Genomic DNA, 27,115 nt, shown 5'->3' with positions numbered 1-27,115 from the left:
ACAGAATGAAATAGTAAAATGTAGACTGAAACACTAGCTAGCCAGACTGTTTGTTGCTTTCTAAACCTAAAGAAAATTGTTTTTATTGTGATTGCATTGTGTATTCTTTGATTTTTAAAGAGAGGAATAACAAAGTGTAATGTAGAGTGATTTTTGTATGGGTCCTTTGATTTTTATCTTGGCTCTGGAAAAGAGCCAAATGTAAAAATGTATGAAACTGGTTTGTGGATCAGTAAAACAGAGGGCCTTCATTCCAAACTGAGAGTTTTTTAATTTGGTAGTCACGTAGTTATCACATCTTTTTATTTCTTCCTGCTAGGCTGTCCTTGAGGATGACTGCCTTCCCATGGACCAATTTGCTGTGCACCTGATGCCTCATTTATTGCATTTAGCATCTGATAGGATTCCAAATGTTAGAGTTCTACTTGCAAAAACTTTAAAGCAAACCCTTTTAGAAAAAGGTTAGTAAGATTAATGTTTTTTGCATTTTCTATACAAGGAAATATTGCACTGTATTGTAATTCATTATATCAGTGGCGTAGCCAGACCTACTATTTTAGGTGGGCCCTTCCAACCGCCTGCTCCCGAAAACCAGCATCTGCCCCCTCTCTGAATCCCCCCTCCCTCCTCCCCCGTCATTCCCCAGTGCACCTCAGAGGCATCCCAGCAGCCACAGCGATTCATCTTTGCTGCCTGCACTGGTCCCTTCAGGCTTCCCTCTGCCACAGGAAATTATGTCAGCAAGGATAGGATGTGGCAGAGGGAAGCCTGCAGGGGCAGCCACAGGCAGCACAAATGAATCACAGTGACCTCTGGGAGGAATGGGGGGATTTGGAGAGGGAGCAGATGCCAAACCACTGGATGAGGAGAAGAAGAGAGGGGAGTGCAGCACTGCCACTGGGTGGGCCTGAGTCAAGAATGAGTGGACCCAGTCCCACCCATAGCTATGTCACTGCATTATATCTAATATGCCTTTCAACATCACTTAATGCACTGTGTACCAACAGACATGTAGAAACTTGCACTCTCAGTGAAGCATCTACCTTGCTATTTAATTAAGTTATACCAAAAAATGTAACCCTCTCCTATAGACACACCTAGCCAACTTGGTTTTCAGGATTACCATAATGAATATGTATGAGATTGTGATACTGTTGAAAACTCAATTGGCTAGGTGTACCTCTAGGAGATAATTGAGAAGCACTGACATGGAGTGCTGGTCTCTTGCAAACCTGTTGGTGGTGAATATTTAAATCTTGACTCCTCAGAGTCTTGGACTCAGGCACAACATATTTTTTATGTAGTCAGCAGTCCCAAAGGAGGCAGAAGTGCTAGTCTGTGGGTAAAGGTTGCATCCAAGAAGCCAAGTCTGTTCTCAGCCTTCAATCCTGAAACATTTATTCTCATAATCCTCGTAATCATTTTTCTCCGAGGACAAGCAGGCTGCTTGTTCTCACTGATGGGTGACGTCCACGGCAGCCCCTCCAATCGGAATCTTCCTAGCAAAGTCCTTTGCTAGCCCTCGCTCGCCCGCGCGCACCGCGCATGCGCGGCCGTCTTCCCACCCGAAACCGGCTCGAGCCGGCCAGTCTTCTTTCGTCCGCACTCGGTACGGCTGTGTTTTTGTCGTGTCGAGCCCCGGAGAGTCGACCTCGCACGTCCGTTTTAAAATAGACGTGTTTTTTTTCTTCGGAAAAGTTATAACTTTGTTCGGGAAGTGCTCCGGAAACCTCCTTGGGTTTCGTTTGCCCCTTCCCGTGTTTCCAGTTTTCGCCCCGGTAAGTTTTCTTTCGTCGTCGGGGTAGGCCTCTTTTCGGCCTCGGTCGAGATTTTTCTCCCTTAAAGTTTTGGTGCTCCAAATTCGTCATTTCGGATTTTGATTTCGCCGGCGTGATTTTTCCGCCCATGACATCGAAGCCTTCCAGCGGCTTCAAGAAGTGCACCCAGTGCGCCCGGGTAATCTCGCTCACTGATAGGCACTCTTCGTGTCTTCAGTGTCTGGGGGCTGAGCACCGTCCTCAGAACTGTAGTCTGTGTTCCCTGTTACAAAGGCGGACTCAGGTAGCGAGATTGGCCCAGTGGAACGTTTTGTTCTCGGGCTCTTCGTCGGCATCGGCACCGGGGTCATCGTGTGCATCGACGTCATCAGCGTCCAGACCTTCATCCTTGGCCGCCAGTGCATCGAGTGCATCGAGGCATCGGCCCTCTGCATCGGCACCGAGACATCGGATAGCTGCATCGACGTCGGTGGTACCGGGACCTCGTCTCCTGATGTCGTCGGACGGAGGTGCATCGGGTGGAGTGCAGGTGAGGGCTGTCCATTCCCCTGCTGGTGGCGGTGAGCCTTCGGGTGGGTCTCCCCCTACCCTGAGGGCTCCTGCGGTACAGCCCCCCCGGGATCGACCTGCTTCGACCTCGGCCCTGAGGAAGCGACGGATGGATTCTACGTCCTCCTCGTCGGTGCCGGGGAGCTCCGGTGACATGCTTCGGAAGAAGTCGAAGAAGCATCGACACCGGTCTCCTCCCCGCGTCGGCACCGAGAGCTCTGGGTCGCCGAGGGAGTCGGTACCCAGCAGGCATCGGCACCGAGAGGACCGCTCACCCTCTGTTCAGGAGGTGTCGATGCGCTCCACTCTGGACAGCCCGGAACAGCCTCCACACCCGGAACAGGTTCTGACGTCGACGCCTGCATCGACCTCCCTGCCTTTCTCTGCAGCCGCTCTGAACGAGAGCCTCCGGGCCGTTCTCCCAGAGATTCTGGGAGAGCTGTTGCGCCCTACCCCTCCGGTACCGGCGGTGCTTGCGCCTCCGGTACCGTCGAGCGTGGCGCCGGCTGGCCCATCGCCCGGGGTGAGGTCCCCGACGTCGGTACCGCGTGCGGTGCCGACTGCGGCCACCTCCCAGGAGGGCTCCCCGACTACGTTGGCGGAGGGAGCTTCGCCGATGCGGGCAAGGGAGTCTACCTCTCGACGCCCCTATCGTGGACGTGGCTCCACGGAGTCGAGCCGGGCGAGGTTGCAGACACAGGTCCGTGAACTTGTGTCTGACACCGAGGGTGAGGCCTCGTGGGAAGAAGGAGAAGACCCCAGATATTTCTCTGACGAGGAGTCTGAGGGTCTTCCTTCCGATCCCACTCCCTCTCCTGAAAGACAGCTTTCTCCTCCCGAGAGTCTGTCTTTTGCTTCCTTTGTCCGGGAGATGTCTACGGCCATCCCCTTCCCGGTGGTTGTGGAGGACGAGCCCAGGGCTGAAATGTTTGAGCTCCTGGACTATCCTTCTCTACCTAAGGAAGCGTCCACTGTTCCCTTGCACCATGTCCTGAAAAAGACATTGCTTGCGAACTGGACCAAGCCATTAAGTAACCCCCACATCCCCAAGAAGATCGAGTCCCAGTACCGGATCCATGGGGACCCAGAGCTGATGCGCACTCAGTTGCCTCACGACTCTGGAGTTGTGGATCTGGCCCTAAAGAAGGCTAAGAGTTCTAGGGAGGATGCTTCGGCGCCCCCGGGCAAAGACTCTAGAACCTTAGACTCCTTTGGGAGGAAGGCCTACCATTCCTCTATGCTCGTGGCCAAAATCCAGTCTTACCAGCTCTACAAGAGCATCCACATGCGGAACAATGTGCGGCAGTTGGCGGGCTTGGTTGATGCTCTCCCCCCTGAGCAAGCCAAGCCTTTTCAGGAGGTGGTCAGGCAGCTGAAGGCGTGCAGAAAATTCCTGGCCAGAGGGGTGTATGACACCTTTGATGTTGCGTCCAGGGCCACTGCTCAAGGTGTGGTGATGCGCAGGCTCTCATGGCTGCGTGCCTCCGACCTGGAAAATAGACTCCAGCAGCGGATTGCGGACTCGCCTTGCCGTGCGGACAATATTTTTGGAGAGAAGTCGAGCAGGTGGTAGAGCATCTCCACCAGCGGGATACCGCATTCGACAAGTTCTCCCGCCGGCAGCCTTCAGCATCTACCTCTACAGGTAGAAGATTTTTTGGGGGAAGGAGGACTGTTCCCTACTCTTCTGGCAAGCGTAGGTACAACCCTCCTTCTCGACAGCCTGCGGCCCAGGCTAAGCCCCAGCGCGCTCGCTCTCGTCAGCAGCGTGCGCCTCAGCAAGGCCCCGCGGCTCCCCAGCAAAAGCAAGGGGCGAGCTTTTGACTGGCTCCAGCAGAGCATAGCCGACATCCAAGTGTCAGTGCCGGGCGACCTGCCGGTCGGGGGGAGGTTGAAAGCTTTTCACCAAAGGTGGCCTCTCATAACCTCCGATCAGTGGGTTCTGCAAATAGTCCGGCAAGGATACACCCTCAATTTGGCCTCAAAACCTCCAAATTGTCCACCGGGAGCTCAATCCTACAGCTTCCAGCACAAGCAGGTACTTGCAGAGGAACTCTCCGCCCTTCTCAGCGCCAAAAGCGGTCGAGCCCGTGCCATCCGGGCAAGAAGGGCTGGGATTCTATTCCAGGTACTTCCTTGTGGAAAAGAAAACAGGGGGGATGCGTCCCATCCTAGACCTAAGGGCCCTGAACAAATATCTCGTAAAAGAAAAGTTCAGGATGCTTTCCCTGGGCACCCTTCTCCCCATGATTCAGCAAAACGATTGGCTATGCTCTCTGGACTTGAAGGATGCCTACACACACATCCCGATACTGCCAGCTCACAGACAGTATCTGCGATTTCAGTTGGGCACACGCCACTTCCAGTACTGTGTGCTACCCTTTGGGCTCGCCTCTGCGCCCAGGGTGTTCACAAAGTGCCTAGCTGTGGTAGCAGCGGCACTTCGCAGGCTGGGGTGCACGTGTTCCCATATCTCGACGATTGGCTGGTGAAGAACACATCCGAGGCAGGAGCCCTGCAGTCCATGCAGATGACTACTCGCCTCCTGGAGCTACTGGGGTTTGTGATAAATTATCCAAAGTCCCATCTTCTCCCAGTGCAGAAACTCAAATTCATAGGAGCTCTGCTGGATTCTCGGACGGCTCGTGCCTATCTCCCAGAGACGAGGGCCAACAACTTGTTGTCCCTCATCTCGCGGGTGCGAGCGTCCCAGCAGATCACAGCTCGACAGATGTTGAGATTGCTGGGCCACATGGCCTCCACAGTTCATGTGACTCCCATGGCCCGTCTTCACATGAGATCTGCTCAATGGACCCTAGCCTCCCAGTGGTATCAGGCTGCTGGGGGTCTAGAAGACGTGATCCACCTGTCCACGAGTTTTCTCGAATCCCTGTATTGGTGGACAATCTGGTCCAATTTGACTCTGGGACGTCCTTTCCAAATTCCTCAGCCACAAAAAGTGCTGACAACGGATGCGTCTCTCCTGGGATGGGGAGCTCATGTCGATGGGCTTCACACCCAAGGAAGCTGGTCCCTCCAGGAACGCGGTCTACAGATCAATCTCCTGGAGTTGCGAGCGATCTGGAACGCTCTGAAGGCTTTCAGAGATCGGCTGTCCCATCAAATTATCCAATTCAGACAGACAACCAGGTTGCCATGTACTATGTCAACAAGCAGGGGGGCACCGGATCTCACCCCCTGTGTCAGGAAGCCGTCAGCATGTGGCTCTGGGCTCGCCGTCTCGGCATGGTGCTCCAAGCCACATATCTGGCAGGCGTAAACAACAGTCTGGCCGACAGACTGAGCAGGATTATGCAACCTCACGAGTGGTCGCTCAACTCCAGAGTGGTGCGCCAGATCTTCCAAGCGTGGGGCACCCCCTTGGTGGATCTCTTCGCATCTCGAGTGAACCACAAAGTCCCTCAGTTCTGTTCCAGGCTTCAGGCCCCCGGCAGACTGGCATCGGATGCCTTCCTCCTGGATTGGGGGGAGGGCCTGCTGTATGCTTATCCTCCCATTCCTCTGGTGGGGAAGACTTTGTTGAAACTCAAGCAAGACCGAGGCACCATGATTCTGATTGCTCCTTTTTGGCCGCGTCAGATCTGGTTCCCTCTTCTTTTGGAGTTATCCTCCGAAGAACCGTGGAGATTGGAGTGTTTTCCGACCCTCATCACGCAGGACGAAGGGGCTCTTCTGCATCCCAGCCTCCGGTTCCTGGCTCTCACGGCCTGGATGTTGAGAGCGTAGACTTTGCCTCTTTGGGTCTGTCAGAGGGTGTCTCCCGCGTCTTGCTTGCTTCCAGGAAAGATTCCACTAAGAGGAGTTACTTCTTTCTGTGGAGGAGGTTTGCCGTCTGGTGTGACAGCAAGGCCCTAGATCCTCGCTCTTGTCCTACACAGACCCTGCTTGAATACCTTCTGCACTTGTCTGAGTCTGGTCTCAAGACCAACTCTGTAAGAGTTCACCTTAGCGCAATCAGTGCATACCATTACCATGTGGAAGGTAAGCCGATCTCAGGACAGCCTTTAGTTGTTCGCTTCCTGAGAGGTTTGCTTTTGTCAAAGCCCCCTGTCAAGCCTCCTACAGTGTCATGGGATCTCAATGTCGTTCTCACCCAGCTGATGAAACCTCCTTTTGAGCCACTGAATTCCTGCCATCTGAAGTACTTGACCTGGAAGGTCATTTTCTTGGTGGCAGTTACTTCAGCTCGTAGAGTCAGTGAGCTTCAGGCCCTGGTAGCCCAGGCCCCTTACACCAAATTTCATCATAACAGAGTAGTCCTCCGCACTCACCCTAAGTTCTTGCCAAAGGTCGTGTCGGAGTTCCATCTGAACCAGTCAATTGTCTTGCCAACATTCTTTCCCCGTCCTCATTCCTGCCCTGCTGAACGTCAGCTGCACACATTGGACTGCAAGAGAGCATTGGCCTTCTATCTGGAGCGGACACAGCCCAACAGACAGTCCGCCCAATTGTTTGTTTCTTTTGATCCCAATAGGAGGGGAGTGGCTGTAGGGAAGCGCACCATATCCAATTGGCTAGCAGATTGCATTTCCTTCACTTATGCCCAGGCGGGGCTGGCTCTTGAGGGTCATGTCACGGCTCATAATGTTAGAGCCATGGCTGCGTCGGTAGCCCACTTGAAGTCAGCCTCTAATGAAGAAATTTGCAAAGCTGCGACGTGGTCATCTGTCCACACATTCACATCTCATTACTGCCTGCAGCAGGATACCCGACGCGACAGTCGGTTCGGGCAGTCAGTTCTTCAGAACCTGTTTGGGCTTTAGGATCCAACTCCACCCCCCGAGGGCCCTGTTTGTTCTGTTCCAGGCTGCACTCTCAGTTAGTTGGTAAATTTTTTAGGTCAATCTCAGTTATGTCCTCGCCGTTGCGAGGCCCAATTGACCATGGTTGTTGTTTTGAGTGAGCCTGGGGGCTAGGGATACCCCATCAGTGAGAACAAGCAGCCTGCTTGTCCTCGGAGAAAGCGAATGCTACATACCTGTAGAAGGTATTCTCCGAGGACAGCAGGCTGATTGTTCTCACAAACCCGCCCGCCTCCCCTTTGGAGTTGAGTCTTCCCTTGTTTCTCTTTTGCTACAATACGAGACTGGCCGGCTCGAGCCGGTTTCGGGCGGGAAGACGGCCGCGCATGCGCGGTGCGCGCGAGGGCTAGCAAAGGACTTTGCTAGGAAGATTCCGATTGGAGGGGCTGCCGTGGACGTCACCCATCAGTGAGAACAATCAGCCTGCTGTCCTCGGAGAATACCTTCTACAGGTATGTAGCATTCGCTTTTTTTCCTATGGGATAGTCCTAGGGTTACCATATGTCCTGATTTACCCAGACATGTCCTCTTTTTGAGGGCATGTCTGGGCAACCGGGCAGATTGCTAGCCTCCCCTTCCCTTACTTACTGGTGCCCTGGTGGTCTAGTGACCTCTTCCGCCTTCGAGCAACCGGGCAGATTGCTAGCCTCCCCTCCCCTTACTTACTAGTGCCCTGGTGGTCTAGTGACCTCTTCCACCTTCGGGGCAGGAAAGAGCCCCCCTCTTTCCTGCCCGGAGCACTGCCCTGCATGCATCCTTCCTGTTGCTGATCCTCTGCGCCAATTCAAAATGGCCGCCGAGAGTTGAAGTGACCTCGTGAGACTTCAACTCTCGGCGGCCGTTTTGAATCGGCGCCGAAGATCAGCAACAGGAAGGATGCATGCAGGGCAGCGCTCCGGTCAGGAAAGAGGGCGCTCTTTCCTGCCCCAAAGAGGTCACTAGACCAGGGCAGTAGTAAGGTGACGGGGAGGGGGGGCGATGGGATATGTGGCAGGGGGGAGGGGAAAATGCGACGGGGCAGAGCGAGGGTGTGACGGAGCGGAGCGAAGGTGTGAAAGGGGGTGGGGTGGGGGCGGAGCATGTGTCCTCCTTTTTGTGGGACAAAATATGGTAACCCTAGATAGTCCAAACCTGCATTTGAAAAGCACTTCTTTTGTGTAATATAGGATGATTCATTCTTAAAGTTCTGGTACAGATCAGTACAGCAGTTGCTTGATTTACTTACTCTCATGAGTCGAAGTGCTTGAGTAGGTGGAATTTTTAAAAATGAAAACTTTTTTTTAATATGACCTCTCATTGTGAGGTTGGGGAAGGGTATGTGTCTAGATTTTAGGAACTAAGTCAGCTGACAGAACTGAAAATGAAACCATACCCAAGGTCTTGTATTGCTTCTGTGTGCTGTCTCTCTCTAATATATGCCAACTCTCACCAGAAAGCTGTGAAACAAACTGTTGTGGCTTTACAAATAGATTATGACAACAGTGTCAAATATTTTGTGAGTATTCATCCTGCCACCACCAAAATTAAACCTTTCTTCCCCAGGGGAATCTTTCGAAATCTAGTACAATCAGTGGTACTGAGTCATTTAGACTATTGTAACGGTCTTCTTGCTGGCTGTAAAGAACAAATCATCAGAAAACTTCAAACTGCCCAAAATACTGCAGCCAGACTTATATTTGGAAAAACAAAATAAGAAAGTGCTAGGTCCCTAAGAGAAAACTTACACTGGCTTCCTCTTAAAAAACGTGTAACTTTCAAAATATGCACTCTGGTGCATAAAATAATTCACTGTGATGCTCCGACCTACATGTTAGACCTTATTGACCTACCACCCAGAAATGCTAAAAGATCGGCACGCACATTCCTAAATCTTCACTTCCCCAGCTGTAAAGGTCTAAAATATAGATTAATACATGCATCCAGCTTTTCATACTTGAGTTCAGAAATGTGAAATGCTCTACCATTGGACCTGAAAATAATTCACAACCTAATTAACTTCCGTAAGGCACTGAAGACACATCTCTTTAATACGACATACCATAAAGACTTTTAATTGGAACTGTAATTCACAATCATTTACTTAACAATAGGATTACTCTCTCCCTATATCATCTTGTTTAATTTTAATATGCAATCCATGTTCAATATGTGAAACCATTTGTATATTTTCCCTTTTTTGCCCGACTGTTCATTTAGCATTCATGTTCTATATATATTACCAATTGTATATGTATTCTGAAATGACATAAGTCATGACGGAAAATTGTAAGCCACATTGAGCCTGCAAATAGGTGGGAAAATGTGGGATACAAATGTAACACATAAATAAAATAGTAGATGATGCCATGAGCACTGCCTGTTCTACTTATTAAATAGTGCCTGAATGTTACCACTATTACAATTAAAACCAGAATGACATATAATAAGCAAGAATTTGCACTATAAAAGAATTTCCTGCAGCTGCGTCATATGAGAAGCCTTTATAACAGATTCTACATGCCTTTTTCTGTTTTACTAGTTTAAGTTTGAATATCCAAAAAAGAATCAAATTGATACATAATTATCCGAGCTATTCTTCAAGAATTCAGTGTAGAGATTAATACATTTTCAGTACAGCTTAATTAGCTACTGTAAGTGCTTCTTTTTTTGTGCTCTAGTCAGGGATGGACTGACAGTGATCTGGGCCCCTGGGCAGTGAGGATCATAGCCGCCCCCCCCCCCAGCCCCACCATACCATCCCACTGAGATCACTGGTTCAGCATCTGTCATAATATTTTTAAAGCTTACTTAAAATCTATGAATAGCCATCAGTAATGGCAGCAGAAGTGAGCTTAAATGGCAGGGCTTCGGGATCCTCACCAGTTACAGCAAGGGTCAGGGCTGACATTAGACATACTGGGGCCCCCTGATGCCCTTTCCTCCCTGCCTCCTCCCCAGTCCCCTCACCTATCATTACTACCACACCGACAAACCCTTGCCAAATACAGAACAAGGGATCGGAAATTAGAGATAAAAATAGGTGGTCAAAAGTTGAATAGGGAACCCCAAGATGTTAAACCTGGCATGTACTGCAACACTAGAAAAATAACAAAAGAAATGCACTTCCTTTTCTACTGAACACAATACAAAGACGTCTGCTATGCACATTTCCCATCACTACACCTGTCTATGACATATTGATCTTTCCTTTTTTTTTTTTTTAGCTCTTTCCACCCTTCTTTTCTGCCTCTGTCCACTCAGTTTATACCCTCTCACCCTTCTTTTTATTTTTCACCTATCAACTTTCCATCTCCTCATCTCTCCCATTTCCCATCTCTATCCTTCCCCAGACATCTATTCTCTTTCTGTCTTTCATCTGCTCTATTGCTAATTTCTACCTTCTGTATTCATTATCCTCCTCTTATTCGTCTCTTTGCCACTCCTCCTCCCTTAGCCACTCCCATATGGTTTCACCAGTCCCAATGTCTCCCTCCTTTTCCTTCCCTCCACTCTTGTAGCCCAGCACCTGCTCCCTGTTTTTCCCCTTCCCACCCTCCTAGCCTGACACCTCCCTTCTACTGCACCCCCAGCATTTTCCTGTCCCTTCTCTCTTCCCTCCTGCTCCTTTTACCCATAGTCCAGCATTTCTCCTTCACTCCCTTCTGCTCCTGGATCCAACATCTCTCTCTTCTCTTCTCTTCTCTTCTCTTCCTTCTACAACACACCCAGGTCCAACATCTCCCCCATTGTTCACCATTTTTCCTTCACTCCCCTCTGCCACTGAATCATAAGTACATAAGTATTGCCATACTGGGAAAGACCAAAGGTCCATTGAGCCCAGCATCCTGTTTCCAACAGTGGCCAATCCAGGTCACAGATACCTGGCAAGATCCCAAAAATGTACAAAACATTTTATACTGCTTATCCCAGAAATAGTGGATTTTCCACAAGTCCATTTAATAACGGTCTATGGACTTTTCCTTTCGGAAGCCGTCCAAACCTTTTTTTAAACTCCGCTAAGCTAACCGCCTTTACCACATTCTCTGGCAACGAATTCCAGAGTTTAATTACACGTTGAGTGAAAAAAAATTTTCTCCGATTCATTTTAAATTTACTACATTGTAGCTTCATCGCATGCCCCCTAGTCCTAGTCTTTCTCCTCTACCTTCCACTCATGTGGGTCCTCCTCTCTAGGCCACCCCCATGTCTGTCAACTTCTCTACTCATCCTCTCTCTCTCTCTCTCTCTCTCTCTCTCTCTCTCTCTCTCTCTCTCTCTTTGCACCCCAGGTCTAACATTTCTCCCTCCCTCCCATTATCCACCAGTTCTTTCTTTCTCTCACCCTCCCTTTGCTCCCTGTCCCCCTCCCATCACTCCTTCCCTCCCTCCCATTGTCTACCAGTTCTCTCTCTCCTACCCATTCCCCATCCAGCTTATCGCTCCCTTTCCCCAGCCTACCTTAACATGCTTTTCCCTTCAGGTCACTGGCAGTAATTCCCACGTGCAGCTTGCTACTGACTCCAATGCCTTCCCTCTGCCGCATCAGAGTGGGTGGAACACGGCAGAGGGAAGGCTTCCAGGTCAGCCAGCAGCGCATGGGAATTGCTGCTGGTGAACCTAGCAAGGCCTATTAATAGTCTCAGGAAAGGAGAGAAGAGATGCTGGACTGCGGGATGGGCAGGGGGAAAGAAAGCAGTGCTGATCATGTCCAAGGTGCACTGCTGCTGGGTGGGCCTGAGCCCAAAGTGGGTGTGGCTACGCCTCTACATGGCTGTGCTGGTCCCACCCCCCAATTGTGCATCAGAGGGAGGCAGGATCAGCTGAGCCATGCACAGTGCCTGTGCAGCAGGCTCTATAACTGGTTTTCTTCTCCTTACTAGCTGGTGGTAATTTGATATAAATAGAATTTGTGATTGAAGGGAGAAATCCTTTTCTTTTGGGGAAAGCTATGCAGTTTAAATTCTAACATAGAATCAGCTGCTTCTGGTGCTCAGAAGTTTCAGTACATTTTATTTAACTCCTAGTCTAGAAGTACTTCTTCTCTTGTGGTTTGGTTCTCTTTCCTGCCAAATTCAGTGATTTTTCAGATACAATAGAGATGGTGAACAATTTACACTGACCTTTAGTCAATTATTGTGTTATTTTGTAAGTATTTTATTTGATTTAGGGTTTTCTTCCTTCAATAACTCTTTTAGAATTCTGAATTACAGTATCTGTGTCTTTATAAAACATTTCATTTTTGTCTCATTCACAGAATATTTTTTAAATTCTGCCAACTCTCATCAGGAAGCTGTGGAACAAACTATTATGGCTTTACAAATGGATTATGACAACGATGTCAAATACTTTGCGAGTATTCATCCTGCCAGCACCAAAATAGCAGATGATGCCATGAGCACTGCCTCTTCTACTTATTAAGTAGTGTCTGAATGTTACTACTATTACAATTAAAAACAGAATCCTCAAGTGTTCCTAACATGAATGGTCTGTGATGACCACTGCTCCAACAGCAGACATCTCTTGCCTGACTGGTAACAGTTCGACATTTCAAATGCCTGATATCAGGGATTTTAAGAGTCAAGGAAGTGTGCTGATGAACTTTCTCAACTTGACTTTACAAACAAAAATAGCTCAGAGGATTATTTTTTACCACCGAAGCCTTAAATCTTCTGTCTTCCTCAACTATAGAAACTTGAATGGGTGGTGGAGTAATTTTCAGTATAGGAAAGCTGTTGATTCTAGAGGCCTGCATCACTGTTCTCTCCCAAGGAGTTGTAACTTTCAAGTTTTGTTCTTAAAGGTAGATAATAAATAAAAACAGTTGATTGCCTGCATGGCAACACTTGTACCAGAGTGTATCAGAAGACTTCCAGTATTAGATATGAAAGATTTCTAGCCAGGCAGAGTTTACCAGTGCTGCTTGCAGTGTGTAACTTTTGTCACATCTTTAAGTGTGAATAGTTTTTGAAGTGTGTAAATGAAAGTGGGTGGGGGGCATAGAAATGTTGATTTCTTATAAGGGCTCAGTGCTAGCACTACATTAGACTCTTGATTTTACTCCTTAAATGCAGCATATTGCTGTACATGTTCGCCAACAACTTTGTGAGTACCTGTGTCCTAATTTTTTTTCGTGCTGGTCATGACCTGAAGGAAATTTATTAGCACATGTACTTTAAGTCGGGTATTTTTAACTTGATCATGATCAGCTCTGAGGTGCATCATTTTTCTTCATATACTGTATATATATCTCTGACCACTCTTGGGAGTGGGGCAGCCTTTAATCATGTTGTTTAAAGCTCTGTTGTGATACAAGTTAACTACTTGTTCAAATAAAATTTATTAATAAGATTTAGCAACCTTTATTCCTTTTTTTTTGAGGGAGAACGGGGGATTGATTAAAATTAAACATTTTTGAAGAGTGCGTGCCCTGGAGTTATAACAGTCGTTTGTTATACTCTGCACCTTTTCATACTAAAACAATTTTGAAACAGAAATTGTAGGCTTAAGAAAAACTAGAACACAAGACAAGAACATTATGTTTCTACACTGTAGAAGATGTAAATTGGCTGGTGGATAAACAGGCAGGCATATACACATGCTTGCTGTTGTGGGTTCTTCCTGTTTGTTTGTTGTTGTGGTGGCACAGTGGAGTTTTCTGAGGACAAGCAGGCATAATATTCTCACACGTGGGTGATGTAATTCATGGAGCCCAGTGCAGATACTGCCATAGTGCACTGTCACTTTTAAACTTTGAGGTAGTGCTCCCACTGCACATGTGCAGGGGTGCCTTCCCACCCGATATGCGAACATTGGACCAGCGGTCTAGTGTTTTCCGTGGAGCAGAGAGGTTGACTTCTTAATCTCTTCTCAGTGCGTCAAACTTTACCTTTTTGGTACTTTCCCTTTTTCAGGATTTTTTTTATTCATGTTCTTATTTTCTTTCTCTTTGTTCAATTTATTCAACAAAAATCTTTTCTTTTTTTGGCCATTGGAGCCTCTGAACCTTTCTTTTACCTGGGAAGCATCGACCTTTTTTGGGTACGCAACTACTCAAGCTCCCCGGATCAATGAGCCTTTTGACCTCGTGTCGGCTGTTTTTCCCTCCATATCAAGGAGGATGCTGAATGGCTTTAAGAAGTGTACTTGATGCAATAGGACCATTTCAGACACAGACCCACATAATTGGTGTGTTCACAGCTTGGGTCTGAAGCACCAAGACAATACAGTATGGCCTCTGCCTGCATATGCAAGTGAGGACACTTAAAGCCCGCAGAGTCCAGCGTGAAAAACATTTTTGTGCTCTGCATCAGCATTGGCCTATGCCAGGAGATTCGGCATTGGATGCGAAACCTGCGTCGGCATCGACACTGGATGCACCGATGCAACATCACGAGAGTCTGACATTAGACTCGGTACTGCAACAGCGTAAGGACTCTATATCATCTTTGTCAGTACCACATGCATTGAGGGACCTGCAACTTAAAAAAATCTAACAAGAATCGCCATTGTTCTTCCTCCAGGCACTCTGCTAACACCTCTCATGACATCCTCAATGCATGGGAAGCATCTATGCCACAGGGACCACTCTACTTCTGTCCAACTTATTTCTCCTTGAGAGCCTGGAGGTCTTCGAGATCTCCTGTGCCTGCACAGGCAATAACTCAGGCTGCATCCACACCGATTTCTCAGCCTGTACCAACACCTACCGTATAGGAGGAAATCTCGGCTATGCTCAAAGAGGAGCTCTCGGAGCTACTGCATACACAGTCTGTGCAGGCTTTACAGGGTGCTTGCACCAGCCTCAGCCTAGCTCGTCAAAACATTGGAGAAACAGTCTCAGGAGAAGTCCCGCACAGCGGCTCGGCATCAACCGTTGGAGGCATCACAAACCTCACCGACACATGCGTCAACATCGGCAGAGGAACTTTCTCCAGCCTCGAAGACTCATCTAGTTCACACTCTCTTCTGTGTACTTCTTAATAACAGTACTTTGAAGAGTCAGACTCTAACCTCTCCTGGGAGACAGAGCCAGGACCCACAGGAGCTGTCAGCTGAGGAGTGCTATGACATTCCATCTGATCCTTCTCCACTACCTGAGAGATGTAAGTCTCCTCCAGAAAGTATATCTTTTCCTGGCTTTGTTCGTGAGATGGCTCAAGCCTTACCTTTCAAATTGGAGACAGAAGAAGAACCTCATTCAGAACTCTTTGAGGTTCTAGATGGACTCTCTTCCTAGAGAGGGAATTGCTGTTCCACTTCATACAATTATGAAGAATACTATCATCAAAAATTGGGAGACTCCACTAACAGTTCAAATTTCGCCAAAGAAAATTGATACAATGCACAGGATACAGAAATGCACTGGTTTTGAAAAAATTCAGGTACCTCATCATTCCTTAGTTGTGGAATCTGCTTTAAAATGTACCCACAGTGCAAGATCTCATGCTTCTGCTCCTCCAGGCAAAGAAGCTAGAACATTAGACTCTTTTCGCAGAAGAATATTTTAGGTCTCATTGCTATCCATTTGCTTATTAGATTATCAACTTTATTCCACAATTTATTTAAAGTCTCTAATACAATGTACTCTTTCCTTTGCAGACTTTCTTCCTTAAAGGCTGATGAGTTCCTCAAAATTCACAGAAAACTTCTAGATTGTCTTAGATATCTGGCAAGGCAGGCATTGATGCCTTTGATATCTCTTTTTTGGATCTCCACCTTAGGAGTATCAATGTAGCATATTTGCTGGCTCAGAGTCTCCAACCCCGAACCTGCCATCCAGGAGCACCTAGCAGACATCCCTTGTCATGGAGAAAACTTACTTGGTGACAAAAAGTCGAAGAAGTGGCCGACCTAATTAAAAAGCATACAGATACTATTAAAACTCTATCGAGGCCACAGACTTCTGCACCTCTTCTAGAGGATTTGCAGGGGGATTTCGACGCTCCAATTATTATACATCTAAGCCCATACCACCTCAAAGGAATATGCCCCAACGCTCATGTCCACTGGAGCAGTGGGGACAGAAATTGAACTCCTCAGTCTAAACAACAATCCAGTTTTTGACTCCTTCCTAGAGAGCATTTCCACCATTCAGTTGACTGTGCTAACCGATCTACCAGTGGGAGGCAGATTTCTCCTCTTTCATCAGAGGTGGGCACTCATAACCTCCGACCATTGGCTGCTACATATCATACAGCATGGTTACACTCTGTATTGGGTTAAAAAGACCTTCCAACCACCCACCAAGAGAATCTGGTTTCAACTCCCTCCATCTAACAGTACTTTGGGAGGAGCACTCTGCCCTCCTCCAGCAGAATGCAATGGAACCATTTCCTCCACCAGAGGAGGGTTGAAGGTTTTACTCCAGGTACTTTCTCATACGAAAAAAGACGGGGTGGGGGGGGGGAGTTTGACCAATTCAAATTCTTGATATGCAAGATATAAACAAATTCCTATTCAAAGAAACATTTTGCATGGTTTCCCTGGGATCACTTCTTCCCATGATCCAACTCAACAACTGACTTTGCTGTCTAGATCTGAAAGAGGCATACACTCACATATATATCCTTCCTGCCCACAGAAAGTTTACTGTGCTTCCACAGTACAAGGTCTTAGCTCTCATATTTGCTTCAGCTACTTGAGTCTTTACAAAATGCCTCATAGTTGTAGCTGCAACATTCTGCAGGTAGGAAATATATGTCTTCCCCTACTTGTCATCTGGTTAATCAAGGCAGCTTCTCGAGAGGCAGAACAGACTTCAATTTTGTTCACCATAAGGGTCCTAAAACACCTTAGGTTTGTGATTAAATTACCCCAAATTACATCTTCAACCTGTTCAGACCTTACAATCCATCGGCGCTCTCCTAGATACTACTCATGGGTGAGCCTTCCTCCTTCACCTGAGAGCAAACAACATAATGCATCTCTCTACTCAGATTTCCAAATCCACCCAGGTATCTGCAAATCAGATGCTCTGCCTACACGGTCACATGGTGTCACAGTCCATGTAACACCATTGGCTCAACTCCAGTTCCATATTCCAGAGTGGATGCTCTTCTCTCAGTGCTCCCAAGCCACCGGATTGCTCTCGGCCCATATTTGAATTACTCCACAGCTATGCCACTCTCTACAGTGGTGGTGGTTTTCCAGTCTTACCCGTGGACTCCCACTTCAGCCACTTACACATATACTCCCTCAGCATGCCTGTAGCTTGTCAAATATTCTAGCAGTAGGGAACCCCAGCGATAGACCTCTTTGCTTCTCCTCACAGCAACAAGCTTCCCCGCTTTTGTTCCACATTCTATGCTGTCAACCTTGTAGCCCCAGATGCCTTCTTCCTCGACTGTGGAACGGATCTTCTATATGCCTTTCCCCCACTGCCTCTCATAGGGAAAATTCTTCTCAAACTACATTGAGATCAAGGGACCATGAGCCTAATTGCTCCCTACTGGCTACATCAGATTTGGTTCCCTTTTCTCCTAGAGTTATTGTCCAAGAAACTATTGAAGTTAGATCCTTTTCCAGCCCTAATAACACAGAACGAGGGGTCGCTCCTCCATCCAATCCATCCTTCTCTAGCCTTGATGGCTTGTTTTTTTATGACATTAGACTTACATTCCTTAAACCTTCCAGAAGGATTCTCTAGAATACTATTAGCCTCTATGAAGAAGTGTTTCAAGTGGAGATGATTTTCCATCTAATGTACAGCCAGAGCTCTCAACCCTGCTAGGTGCTCTCATTGCATACCTCCTCCAGCTTTCTGATTCAGGCCTCAAAACTAACTCAGAGTACAATTGAGTGCCAGTAGTGCTTGTCACTCTGATTCAGGCCTCAAAACTAACTCAGTCAGGGTACATTTGAGTGCCTTTATTGCTTTTCACTCTAGGGTTGATGATAAGCCAATTTCCGTTCATCCATTGATAGCTTGATTCATGAAAGCTTTATTTCATACCAAATCTCCTATCAAACCACCTCTGGTGGAGTGCATCTCAATGTCATCCTCAGAGCTCTCATTAAACCTTCATTTGAACCACTTAATTCCTGTTCTCTGAAGTTCCTCACATATAAGGTAGTGTTCTTAATAGCTCTTACTTCTGCTAGAAGAGTCAGCAAACTTCAAGCCCTAGTGGCAGACCCAACTTACACCAGTGACAGGGTTATGCACTGAACCCAGTGGTATCAATCAGTCCATTATACTTCCTGTCTCCTTCCCTAAGCTGCACTGCTTACCTTAGACTGTAAGTGTGTTATATCTCATTATCTGGAGCATACAAACCTCATGGGAAGTCCTCCCAGCTATCTGTGTCCTTCAACCTTAACAAATTAGGGATTTCCATCACCAAATGTACTGTCTCTACTTGGCTGGCTGACTGTATCTCATACACATATTCTCAGGCTGGGCTGATCATTCATGGCCAGGTCATTGCTCATAATGTAAGAGCCATGGCAACTTTAGTAACCCATTTCTGCTCCGCCTCCAGAAATTTGTAAGGCAGAAACGTGGTCTATCCACACCTTCATTGCTCACTGCTATCTGGAGTAGCATTGTAGGCGGGATAGCCAGTTTGGCAAGCAGTCCTACAAAATCTTTACTAATTAAGTCAACTTTGCCCTCCAACCCTTTTTTTTCTGTCAGGCTTATTTTCTACTTAGTTGCCAGGTTTTACTTATTATGCCTGCTTTTCCTCAGAGAAAGCAAAGTTACCTGTAGCAGGTGTTCTCCAAGGACAGCAGGCATATATTTTCACATTCCTTTTTCTTCCCCTTGGAGTTGTCGTCTTATCTCTAGTATTGTATTGCTGGTCCCATGCTCAAACGTCAGGTGGGAAGGCACCCGTGCATGCATGGTGAGAGCAGTGCTTCAAAGTTTTAAAGTGACAGTGCACTATGGCAGTGCCTGCACCAGGCTCCGTGAATGATGACATGCCTAATGGCCAATACCTTTGCTTTTCTGGTGATGCTACTGAGTGGAACGCTCTGTGGATCCTGCTGCTTTTTCCAGAGGTATATATAAAAAGGAGCTTTCCACCACAGCCTTCACCATCCACTTCTGTATTAAAGAATGAATAAGTTCACACTGTCAATTGTGCTTCTAGAAGATGAGAGGAGAGGCTGTGATGCTATGAAATAATAAGGTTATGCTGCTTCAAGTAACTGATACATAGAATCAGCTACCTGTCTAAGATGTTTAAGTGCAGGCAATGGATTTTTATATAGGAGACAGGTAAGTTAAAACAAATTGTTGTACATAATTCAACATGAGTATAAGAATGTATATTAACACTTTTCTGTAATGATAAACCAAAATATACTTCACTAAATTAGTATCACAACTAATCTCTAAATTTATGAAAATAACAGAAGGTGTTCACAGAATTAAAAGCAGTTAAATGTGCAATGAATTCCTGATTTCCCTGATGCAGCGGTGATGACACTGAGAAACGCTGGCCATCATCAGAATTGTCTCTCAAGGCATGAACAGTAAGTGCTATCTTTGATTTGAGTTTTCACTTTGAATAATTAAGGTTTTGAAGAAATATCCACACAAGCAGAAGGTTTTTATGCCAGTGATTGGAAACGTATGAGAGCACTGAATATTAGTGCCACAAAGAGTTTCCTTTGTGGCACTAATATTCAGTGCTCTCATACATTTCCAGTCATTGGCATGAAAACCTGCTCGTGGGGATATTTTCTTCAAAACCTTAATTATTCAAAGTGAAAATCAAATCAAAGATAGCACTTACCTTCATGTTCTGATGGCAGTGTTCATTCTTCCAATTCTATGAACACCTGTTCTTTCTTTATTTTTTATTTATTTATGCATTCTTGTATCCCACTATTATCCAAAAACAAAGTTTTGGTTCAAAGTGGCATAGTTTACATTTTGATGGAGTTACAATAGTGTTGTGCAATGTTGAGAGGGCATTTATAATTCGTGTGCTTATTCATAGAGTTTTTGAAAATATAGAAGTGCAAAAAGTAGTGGTAGGTTTTGTGTTCAGTTGTAGAGTTTTGGTGATATTTATTCATGGAGTGGAGGAGTGGCCTAGTTGTTAGGGTGGTGGACTTTGGTCCTGGGGAACTGAGGAACTGAGTTTGATTCCCGGCACAGGCAGCTCCTTGTGACTCTGGGCAAGTCACTTAACCCTCCATTGCCCCATGTAAGCTGCATTGAGCCTGCCATGAGTGGGAAAGCGCGGGGTACAAATGTAATAAAATAAATAAATAAATATAGTTTTTGAAGAGGTAGATTTGAAAGGAAGGCGACGATATCTTTGTGATTAGCTGTACAATTTTTTGAAGAGCTAGGTTTTCATTTCTTTTCTGAATGGGAGGACATTTGTGATGCATTTTATGGCTTTTGGTATCGAGTTCTACCATTTGTAGATGCTGTGTAGATAGTTTTGTAGATGGTGTTTTTGCAGTTGGGTAGATGTAGTAGTAGGTAGTTTCTGTTTTCAGGGCTTCAGAATAGTTAAATCATTCAGGTGCCATTCCGAATAGTATGTTGAAAATTAGGGCACTTGCTTTGAAAATATTCTTGCCTTGACTGGTAGCCAATGTAGTGTTTCAAGCAGTGGGGTTTCTCTTTCATATTTCGATTTCTTTAAAATCAGTCTTGCTGCCATGTTTTGGACTGTTTGCAGCGATTTTAGTGTGTTTTCCTTGCACCTTACATATGCTGCATTGCAGTAGTCTAGTTCTGATAGTATCATTGATTGGACCAGTATTCGGAAAGATTGTCTAGGGAAATAGTCTCTTATTCTTCTCAGTTTCCATAGTGTTCTGAAGTATTTTGATGTTACTGTTGATATTTGATTATCTAGTGTTAGGTGTTCGTCGAGAATGATTCCTAGTATTTTAAGTTGTGTTTCAATGTGTTATGTTTGTTGGTTGATTGTGAATTTTTGGTAGGATGTGGGGCTGTGTGGGCTGGATAGTATTAGGAATTTGGTTTTGTCTCAGTTCAGTTTGAGTTTGAAAGTTGTTGCCCAGTCTTCCATGAGGTCCAATCCTTTTTTTTATTTTGTCTTGTATGTTTGTGATATTAATTTGGAAAGGTATGAAGATGATGACATCATCTGCACATTTAAAATGGGTTGAAACCCATTAATTCCATTTTTTTCCAAGTGGCGCCATCATTACATTGAACAATATTGGTGATATTGGCAATCCCTGTGGTGCTCCACTCTCAGAGATACATGAGGCTGATGTTTGGTTGGACATCCTTACAGTGTAGGATCTGGTCTTTAGGAAGCCATTGAACCGTGTTGCCACTGCACCGCTGATTCCTATGTTGTCGAGCAGTGTCATTAGTGTGTGTGGTGTGGTCTACTAAGTCAAACGCACTTGACATGTCGAATTAGAGTAGTAATACATTTTGTCCTTGGCATATTATGCTTCTGAATTTTGTTATCAGGGTGGTTATGACCATTTCAGTGCTGTGTTGTGGTCTGAAACCTGATTGAGATTTATAAACAATTGAGAGTCTTGTCAAGTATTCAGTTAGCTGCTGTGTTACTAGACCTTCCATTGTTTGGTCAGTAGTGGTATTGAGGCTACTGGTCTGAAGTTTGGCATATCGCTGATCTTGCTGGTAGTGTTTTTGGGGATAGGTGTGAGTACTATGCAGTGCTTTTTTTGTAGAAAAAAAGGTGCCGGTACTCATTATGGGCGGGGTCACCACATATGGCTCCACCCCTATGATAGCCACACCCACATTAACCACACCCCCTATACCAGCCATGGCGCATATAAACAGACGTCATTGAAAATATTACAGTACTATAGGAGAATATAGTACTGTAGTACTGTAGTACTATAGGAAAATAACGTGATTTGCTAAGTAGTAGTAGTAGTATACCCAGTGCAAAATAAGACAGCCAATGTAAATTCTCAAATTGGACATATTACAAACACTAAAATGAAAATAAAATGATTTTTTTCTACCTTTGTTGTCTGGTGACTGTTTTTCTTTCCATATTGGTCCCAGTCTGTGATTCTCCTTTCCTTTGTTTTCGCTTAACTCTTCTGTGCCATTTGTCATTTTTTGTCTCCTTTTTCTTTGCTTTCTTCAATATTTTTCAGGCTCTCTCTCTGTCCAGATTTAATTCATTCTTACTATCCATTCTTTAATTTCCTTCATCTACCCGTGGCTTTTCATCTTTTCCTCACCCTTGTTCTCCCCATGCCCCTTCCTCTTATTCTCCAGTCTTTCTCTATTCCACTTTTCCATCCAGCAGCTCTGCTTTCTCTCCCCATCCTTCCAGTGTCTCCCCTATTTCTTTCTGCATTCTTCCATCCAGCGTCTTCCCTCTTTCTCTCCCTATCCTTCTGTTTTCCCTCTCTCTCTCCCCATCCTTCCATCTGTTTTTCCCTCTCTCTCTCTCCCCATCCTTCCATCTGTTTTTCCCCCTCTCTCTCCCCATCCTTCCATCTGTTTCCCTCTCTCTTTCCCCATCTTTCCATCTGTTTTTCCCTCTCTCCCCAATCCTTCCATCTGTGTTTTTCCCTCTCTCTCCCCATCCTTCCATCTGTTTTTCCCCTCTCCCCAATCCTTCCATCTGTTTTTCCCTCTCTCTCCCCATCCTTCCATCTGTTTTTCCCCTCTCCCCAATCCTTCCATCTGTTTTTCTCTCTCTCTCCCCATCCTTCCATCTGTTTCCCCCTCTCTCTCCCCAATCCTTCCCTCTGTTGTTTTCCCTCTTTCTCTCTCTCCCCAATCCTTCCCTCTGTTGTTTTCCCTCTTTCTCTCTCTCTCCAATCCTTCCATCTGTTTTTTCCCTCTCCCCATCCTTCCATCTGTTTTTTCCCTCTCTCCCCATCCTTCCATCTGTTTTTCCCTCTCTCTCCCCAATCCTTCCCTCTGTTGTTTTCCCTCTTTCTCCGTCTCCCCAATCCTTCCCTCTGTTTTCCCCTCTTTCTCTCTCTCCCCAATCCTTCCATCTGTGTTTTTTCCCTCTCTCTCCCCATCCTTCCATCTGTTTTTCCCTCTCCCCAATCCTTCCATCTGTTTTTTCCCTCTCTCCCCATCCTTCCATCTGTTTTCCCCCTCTCTCTCCCCAATCCTTCCCTCTGTTGTTTTCCCTCTCTCTCTCTCCCCAATCCTTCCCTCTGTTGTTTTCCCTCTTTCTCTCTCTCCCCACCCTTCCATCTGTTTTTTCCCCTCTCTCCCCAATCCTTCCATCTGTTTTTCCCCTCTCTCCCCAATCCTTCCATCTGTTTTCCCCTCTCTCCCCAATCCTTCCATCTGTTTTTCCCTCTCTCCCCATCCTTCCATCTGTTTTTCCCTCTCTCCCCATCCTTCCATCTGTTTTCCCTCTCTCTCCCCAATCCTTCCCTCTGTTGTTTTCCCTCTTTCTCTCTCTCCCCAATCCTTCCCTCTCACTCTCCCCAATCCTTCCCTCTGTTGTTTTCCCCCTCTCTCTCTCTCCCCAATCCTTCCCTCTGTTGTTTTCCCTCTTTCTCTCTCTCCCCAATCCTTCCCTCTGTTGTTTTCCCTCTTTCTCTCTCTCCCCAATCCTTCCCTCTGTTATTTTCCCTCTTTCTCTCTCTCTCCCCAATCCTTCCCTCTGTTGGTTTCCCTCTCCCTGCCAAGTTTCCCGCGAACGGCGCGAAGTCGCGACGCACGCGGCACCAGCCCCTATTTCCGGCCGCTGCTGCTTCTCCTGTTGAGCAGCAGCGGCCGCTACACAAAGAAAAAGAAGATTTAAAAAAAAAAAATTGAAACCTGGCTGAAACGCGGCACCCCGGCACTGTAGACAGCCATTAGGCATTGGCTGTTGCCCCACAGCCGCTCCTCCTCTTGCCTCTACGTCACTGCCCCTGGAGGAAGACCCCGGAGGAGCGCAGTGACGTAGAGTCAAGAGGAGGAGCGGCTGCGGGGCAACAGCCAATGCCTAATGGCTGTCTACAGTGTCGGGGTGCCGCGTTTCAGCCAGGTTTGAAGTTTTTTTTAAATCTTTTTCTTTGTGTAGCGGCCGCTGCTGCTCAACAGAAGCAGCAGCGGCCGGAAATGGGGGCTGGCACTGCGTCCGTCACGGGGCGGGGGGAGCAAAAAAAAAAGGTGCCGGTACGCCGTACCGTTGCGTACCGGCACAAAAAAAGCACTGGTACTATGTCGCCTTTTTCTGTTGGAAATTGACCTCTTTCAAACATGTATATGAAGTGTTTGGTGAGGTACTCGATGAACCAGTTTGGTGTTTTTTTTTCATCTTGTAGTTGGGGCGTTTGTCAAGTAGGCAGTATGCATGTGCGTATTTTGTCAATAGTGTCTTTACTGTGCCTAGTTAGGTTGTTTTGAATGTGTCCATATTGTCTGCTGTGGTGTGGTTGTCGTGTGTTTTGCAGCCCTTGTAGGTAATCTGTGATGTTTATTTGTGCATTTGCAAGGTTTGATCTTGTGTTTGTTGTTTTGCTTTTGAAGTATTGTGCAAGCTCGTATTTCAGTTGTTGCCAATATGTTCTGGGTTTTCAGTAGTTCATGAGTTGTGGAGGAGTGGCCTAGTGGTTAGGGTGGTGGACTTTGGTCCTGGGGAACTGAGTTTGATTCCCGGCACAGGCAGCTCCTTGTGACTCTGGGCAAGTCACTTAACCCTCCATTGCCTGCCGCATTGAGCCTGCCATGAGTGGGAAAGTGCGGGGTACAATTGTAACAAAAATAAATAAAATAAATGAGTTCGAATATTGTTTTTGTATTGGTCTGGTCAAGAATTTAGAGATTAGTTGTGACACTAATTTAGTGAAGCATATTTTGGTTTAATTGGTATTAACACTTTTCTCCATTTCTTTCTTTTTGTACAAGTTCAGCTTGTTCAGTGTAAGAATATTTCTTCATAGGTAAATTTAGCTCTCTATTTTTTTTTAGGTGTGTTTCACATCAGGTTTATAACACTTGTTGTTGACAGGCAGTCTGTCCATCCATATGCATAGCTTTGTTTGTAATGATGGTGAAGATAGAAAGCTTGCAAAGATTTCCAACCCTGCTGCAAGATTGAGAATTGGGCTTATCTGCAGAAGAATGGGAAAGGCTGAGATCTGAGCCGCATAGCAGGCTGAGAGTCCAGTTCTTAGTATGGAAGATAGCAAGCAGCATGGTAACTTGGGAACTTGCACTCCACCTGCTAACAAAATGCTGAACTGGGGAATCTGAGTAGCATGACAGAAAGGGAAACCAGACTCCGTCTGCCCAACAAGAGGAGGAGATACAAATTGGGGAGGGGGGGGGACATGATATTGAGGATTCAAAGCTGTGCTCATTTAGCTTCCCTTGCAATCACTGAACTCATTCCCATTCATAAGTTCTCTTATCATTCACTCACTCACTGAGGCCCTCTGCTGCCACCAATTTCATCTGCTCACTCAGCATCCCTGACACTTTTACCTTAGTCTACTCATTCAGTCTGTTTCCTACTAACTCCCTAACCAGGGGCGTATCTGAGGTTCGGCGGTAGGGGGGGCAGGGGCTAGAGTCTGTCTGACGTCAACGTGCTGCGACGTCAGACTCCATCCAACTAGATCTAAAGATGCATGCAGCTTTCACAGCGCGGTGCACGACGAGGATGAAAAAGTTAAAGATTGCGGCAGGCGGGGGGTTGGGGTCTCCCGCCAGCTGAAGCAATATTTTAAAAAGCCGGAGGAAGCGGACCTCGGGGTGGGTGACGGCGGTAGGCGAGGGAGGGAGGGTTAACGGCGGTAGGGGGGTCCGGGGCAAAATCTGCGGGGGCCCAGGCCCCTGTGGCCCCACGCAGATACGCCCCTGTCCCTAACCACTCACTAATTTACTCAGTTCAACATACCACTCATAACCCCTGCATTCATGCATTTACTCAACACCCTTAAAACCCCCATCCACTCATTCAGTACTTTGGCCGCTATCCCTCATCCACTCACTGTCCCATTCAATTAACTTTCCCCACCACTTTTAACTACAACATCTACTTGTAATCCCCATCCAGTCAGGAACTAGCCTGAAAACTTATAAACCCCATGCACTTCCTCGGTTCACCTGCCACTCAGAAAAATCACTTATTGACTGATTAGGTTTCTCATAAAACTCGCATCCACTCACTCCCCCACCACTTATAACCCTACAGGCATGCACTCAGCATCCCATCAATCATAATCCCTCATACAGTCAGCCCTCTCATCTACTCATTCACTTACTCAGTCCCACACCTATCTTTAACCCCATCTACTAAATCATGTAGCCCACAACACCACTCATAACCTGTTGATCCATTCAGTTATTCATTTAGTCACTTTGTCATTCTTATCTGCTCCATCTACTCATTTGCATGCAGTCCATCAGCAAAACACATTGGTGTGCAGCATTAGAGTATGTACTTTTCTCTCTTTGTAGCAGCTGTATAGGCTGTCACTCGGTGGCATAGCCAGACAGCCAATTTTGGGTGGACCTGAGCTCAAAGTGGGTGGGCACAAAGTTTTCTCTCACCTAACCCTCCACCCATACTCTTCACCCCTCCCTTGGCACCTCCCAACTCAAAATATAAAAAATGAGGATTCCCAAGGTCTGTCAGCTGAAGACTTTGTCCAAAGGCAGCCAGAACTTCCTTTTACCAAGCTTGACAGAGAGCAGAAATGTCCATGAGCCACCAATGCCAGTGCCCTTATGCATGATTAGTTGTTGGTGACTCAAGGATGCATGGTAGAATGTAGTTTGCCCACCTTTGGAGGAGGTCTTCAGCTGGCGGTACTGGGGATCCCCACAAGCTACACCAAGGGTTGGGGCTGGTGTTAGACATGCTGGGGCCCAGGTATCCCTGCCTCTCCTCCAATCTCCACTCCTGTCAGTACTATCCCACTGACAGACCCTCACCAAATACAGAACAAGGGATCACAAATCATAAATAAAAATACATAGGCAAAAATTGAACTGGGAAACCCAGAAGAAGTTAAACTCTGCATGTACTGCAACACTGGAGAAATAAAAAGGGAACTGCATTTCCTTTTCTAGTGAACACAATA

General features: G+C 46.5%; 1 protein-coding gene across 4 annotated transcripts in view; it reads left to right on the top strand.

The window, feature by feature from the left end:
* The window catches only part of PPP4R1 (protein phosphatase 4 regulatory subunit 1), a 309,323-nt gene extending 295,846 nt beyond the window's left edge, over window positions 1–13,477 (top strand). For all 4 annotated transcript variants that reach the window (XM_030213410.1, XM_030213404.1, XM_030213420.1 and 1 more), the window contains 2 exons: window positions 320–461; window positions 12,384–13,477. In XM_030213410.1, the coding sequence (XP_030069270.1) occupies window positions 320–461; window positions 12,384–12,547 (306 nt within the window). In that variant the 3' untranslated portion in view covers window positions 12,548–13,477. The remainder of the gene's footprint in view (window positions 1–319; window positions 462–12,383) is intronic.
* Window positions 13,478–27,115: the final 13,638 nt, after the last annotated feature.

The sequence above is a fragment of the Microcaecilia unicolor genome, chromosome 1, assembly GCF_901765095.1.
Source record: "Microcaecilia unicolor chromosome 1, aMicUni1.1, whole genome shotgun sequence".
Classification (NCBI taxonomy): domain Eukaryota; kingdom Metazoa; phylum Chordata; class Amphibia; order Gymnophiona; family Siphonopidae; genus Microcaecilia; species Microcaecilia unicolor.
This window is presented reverse-complemented; position numbering and strand designations above follow the sequence as displayed.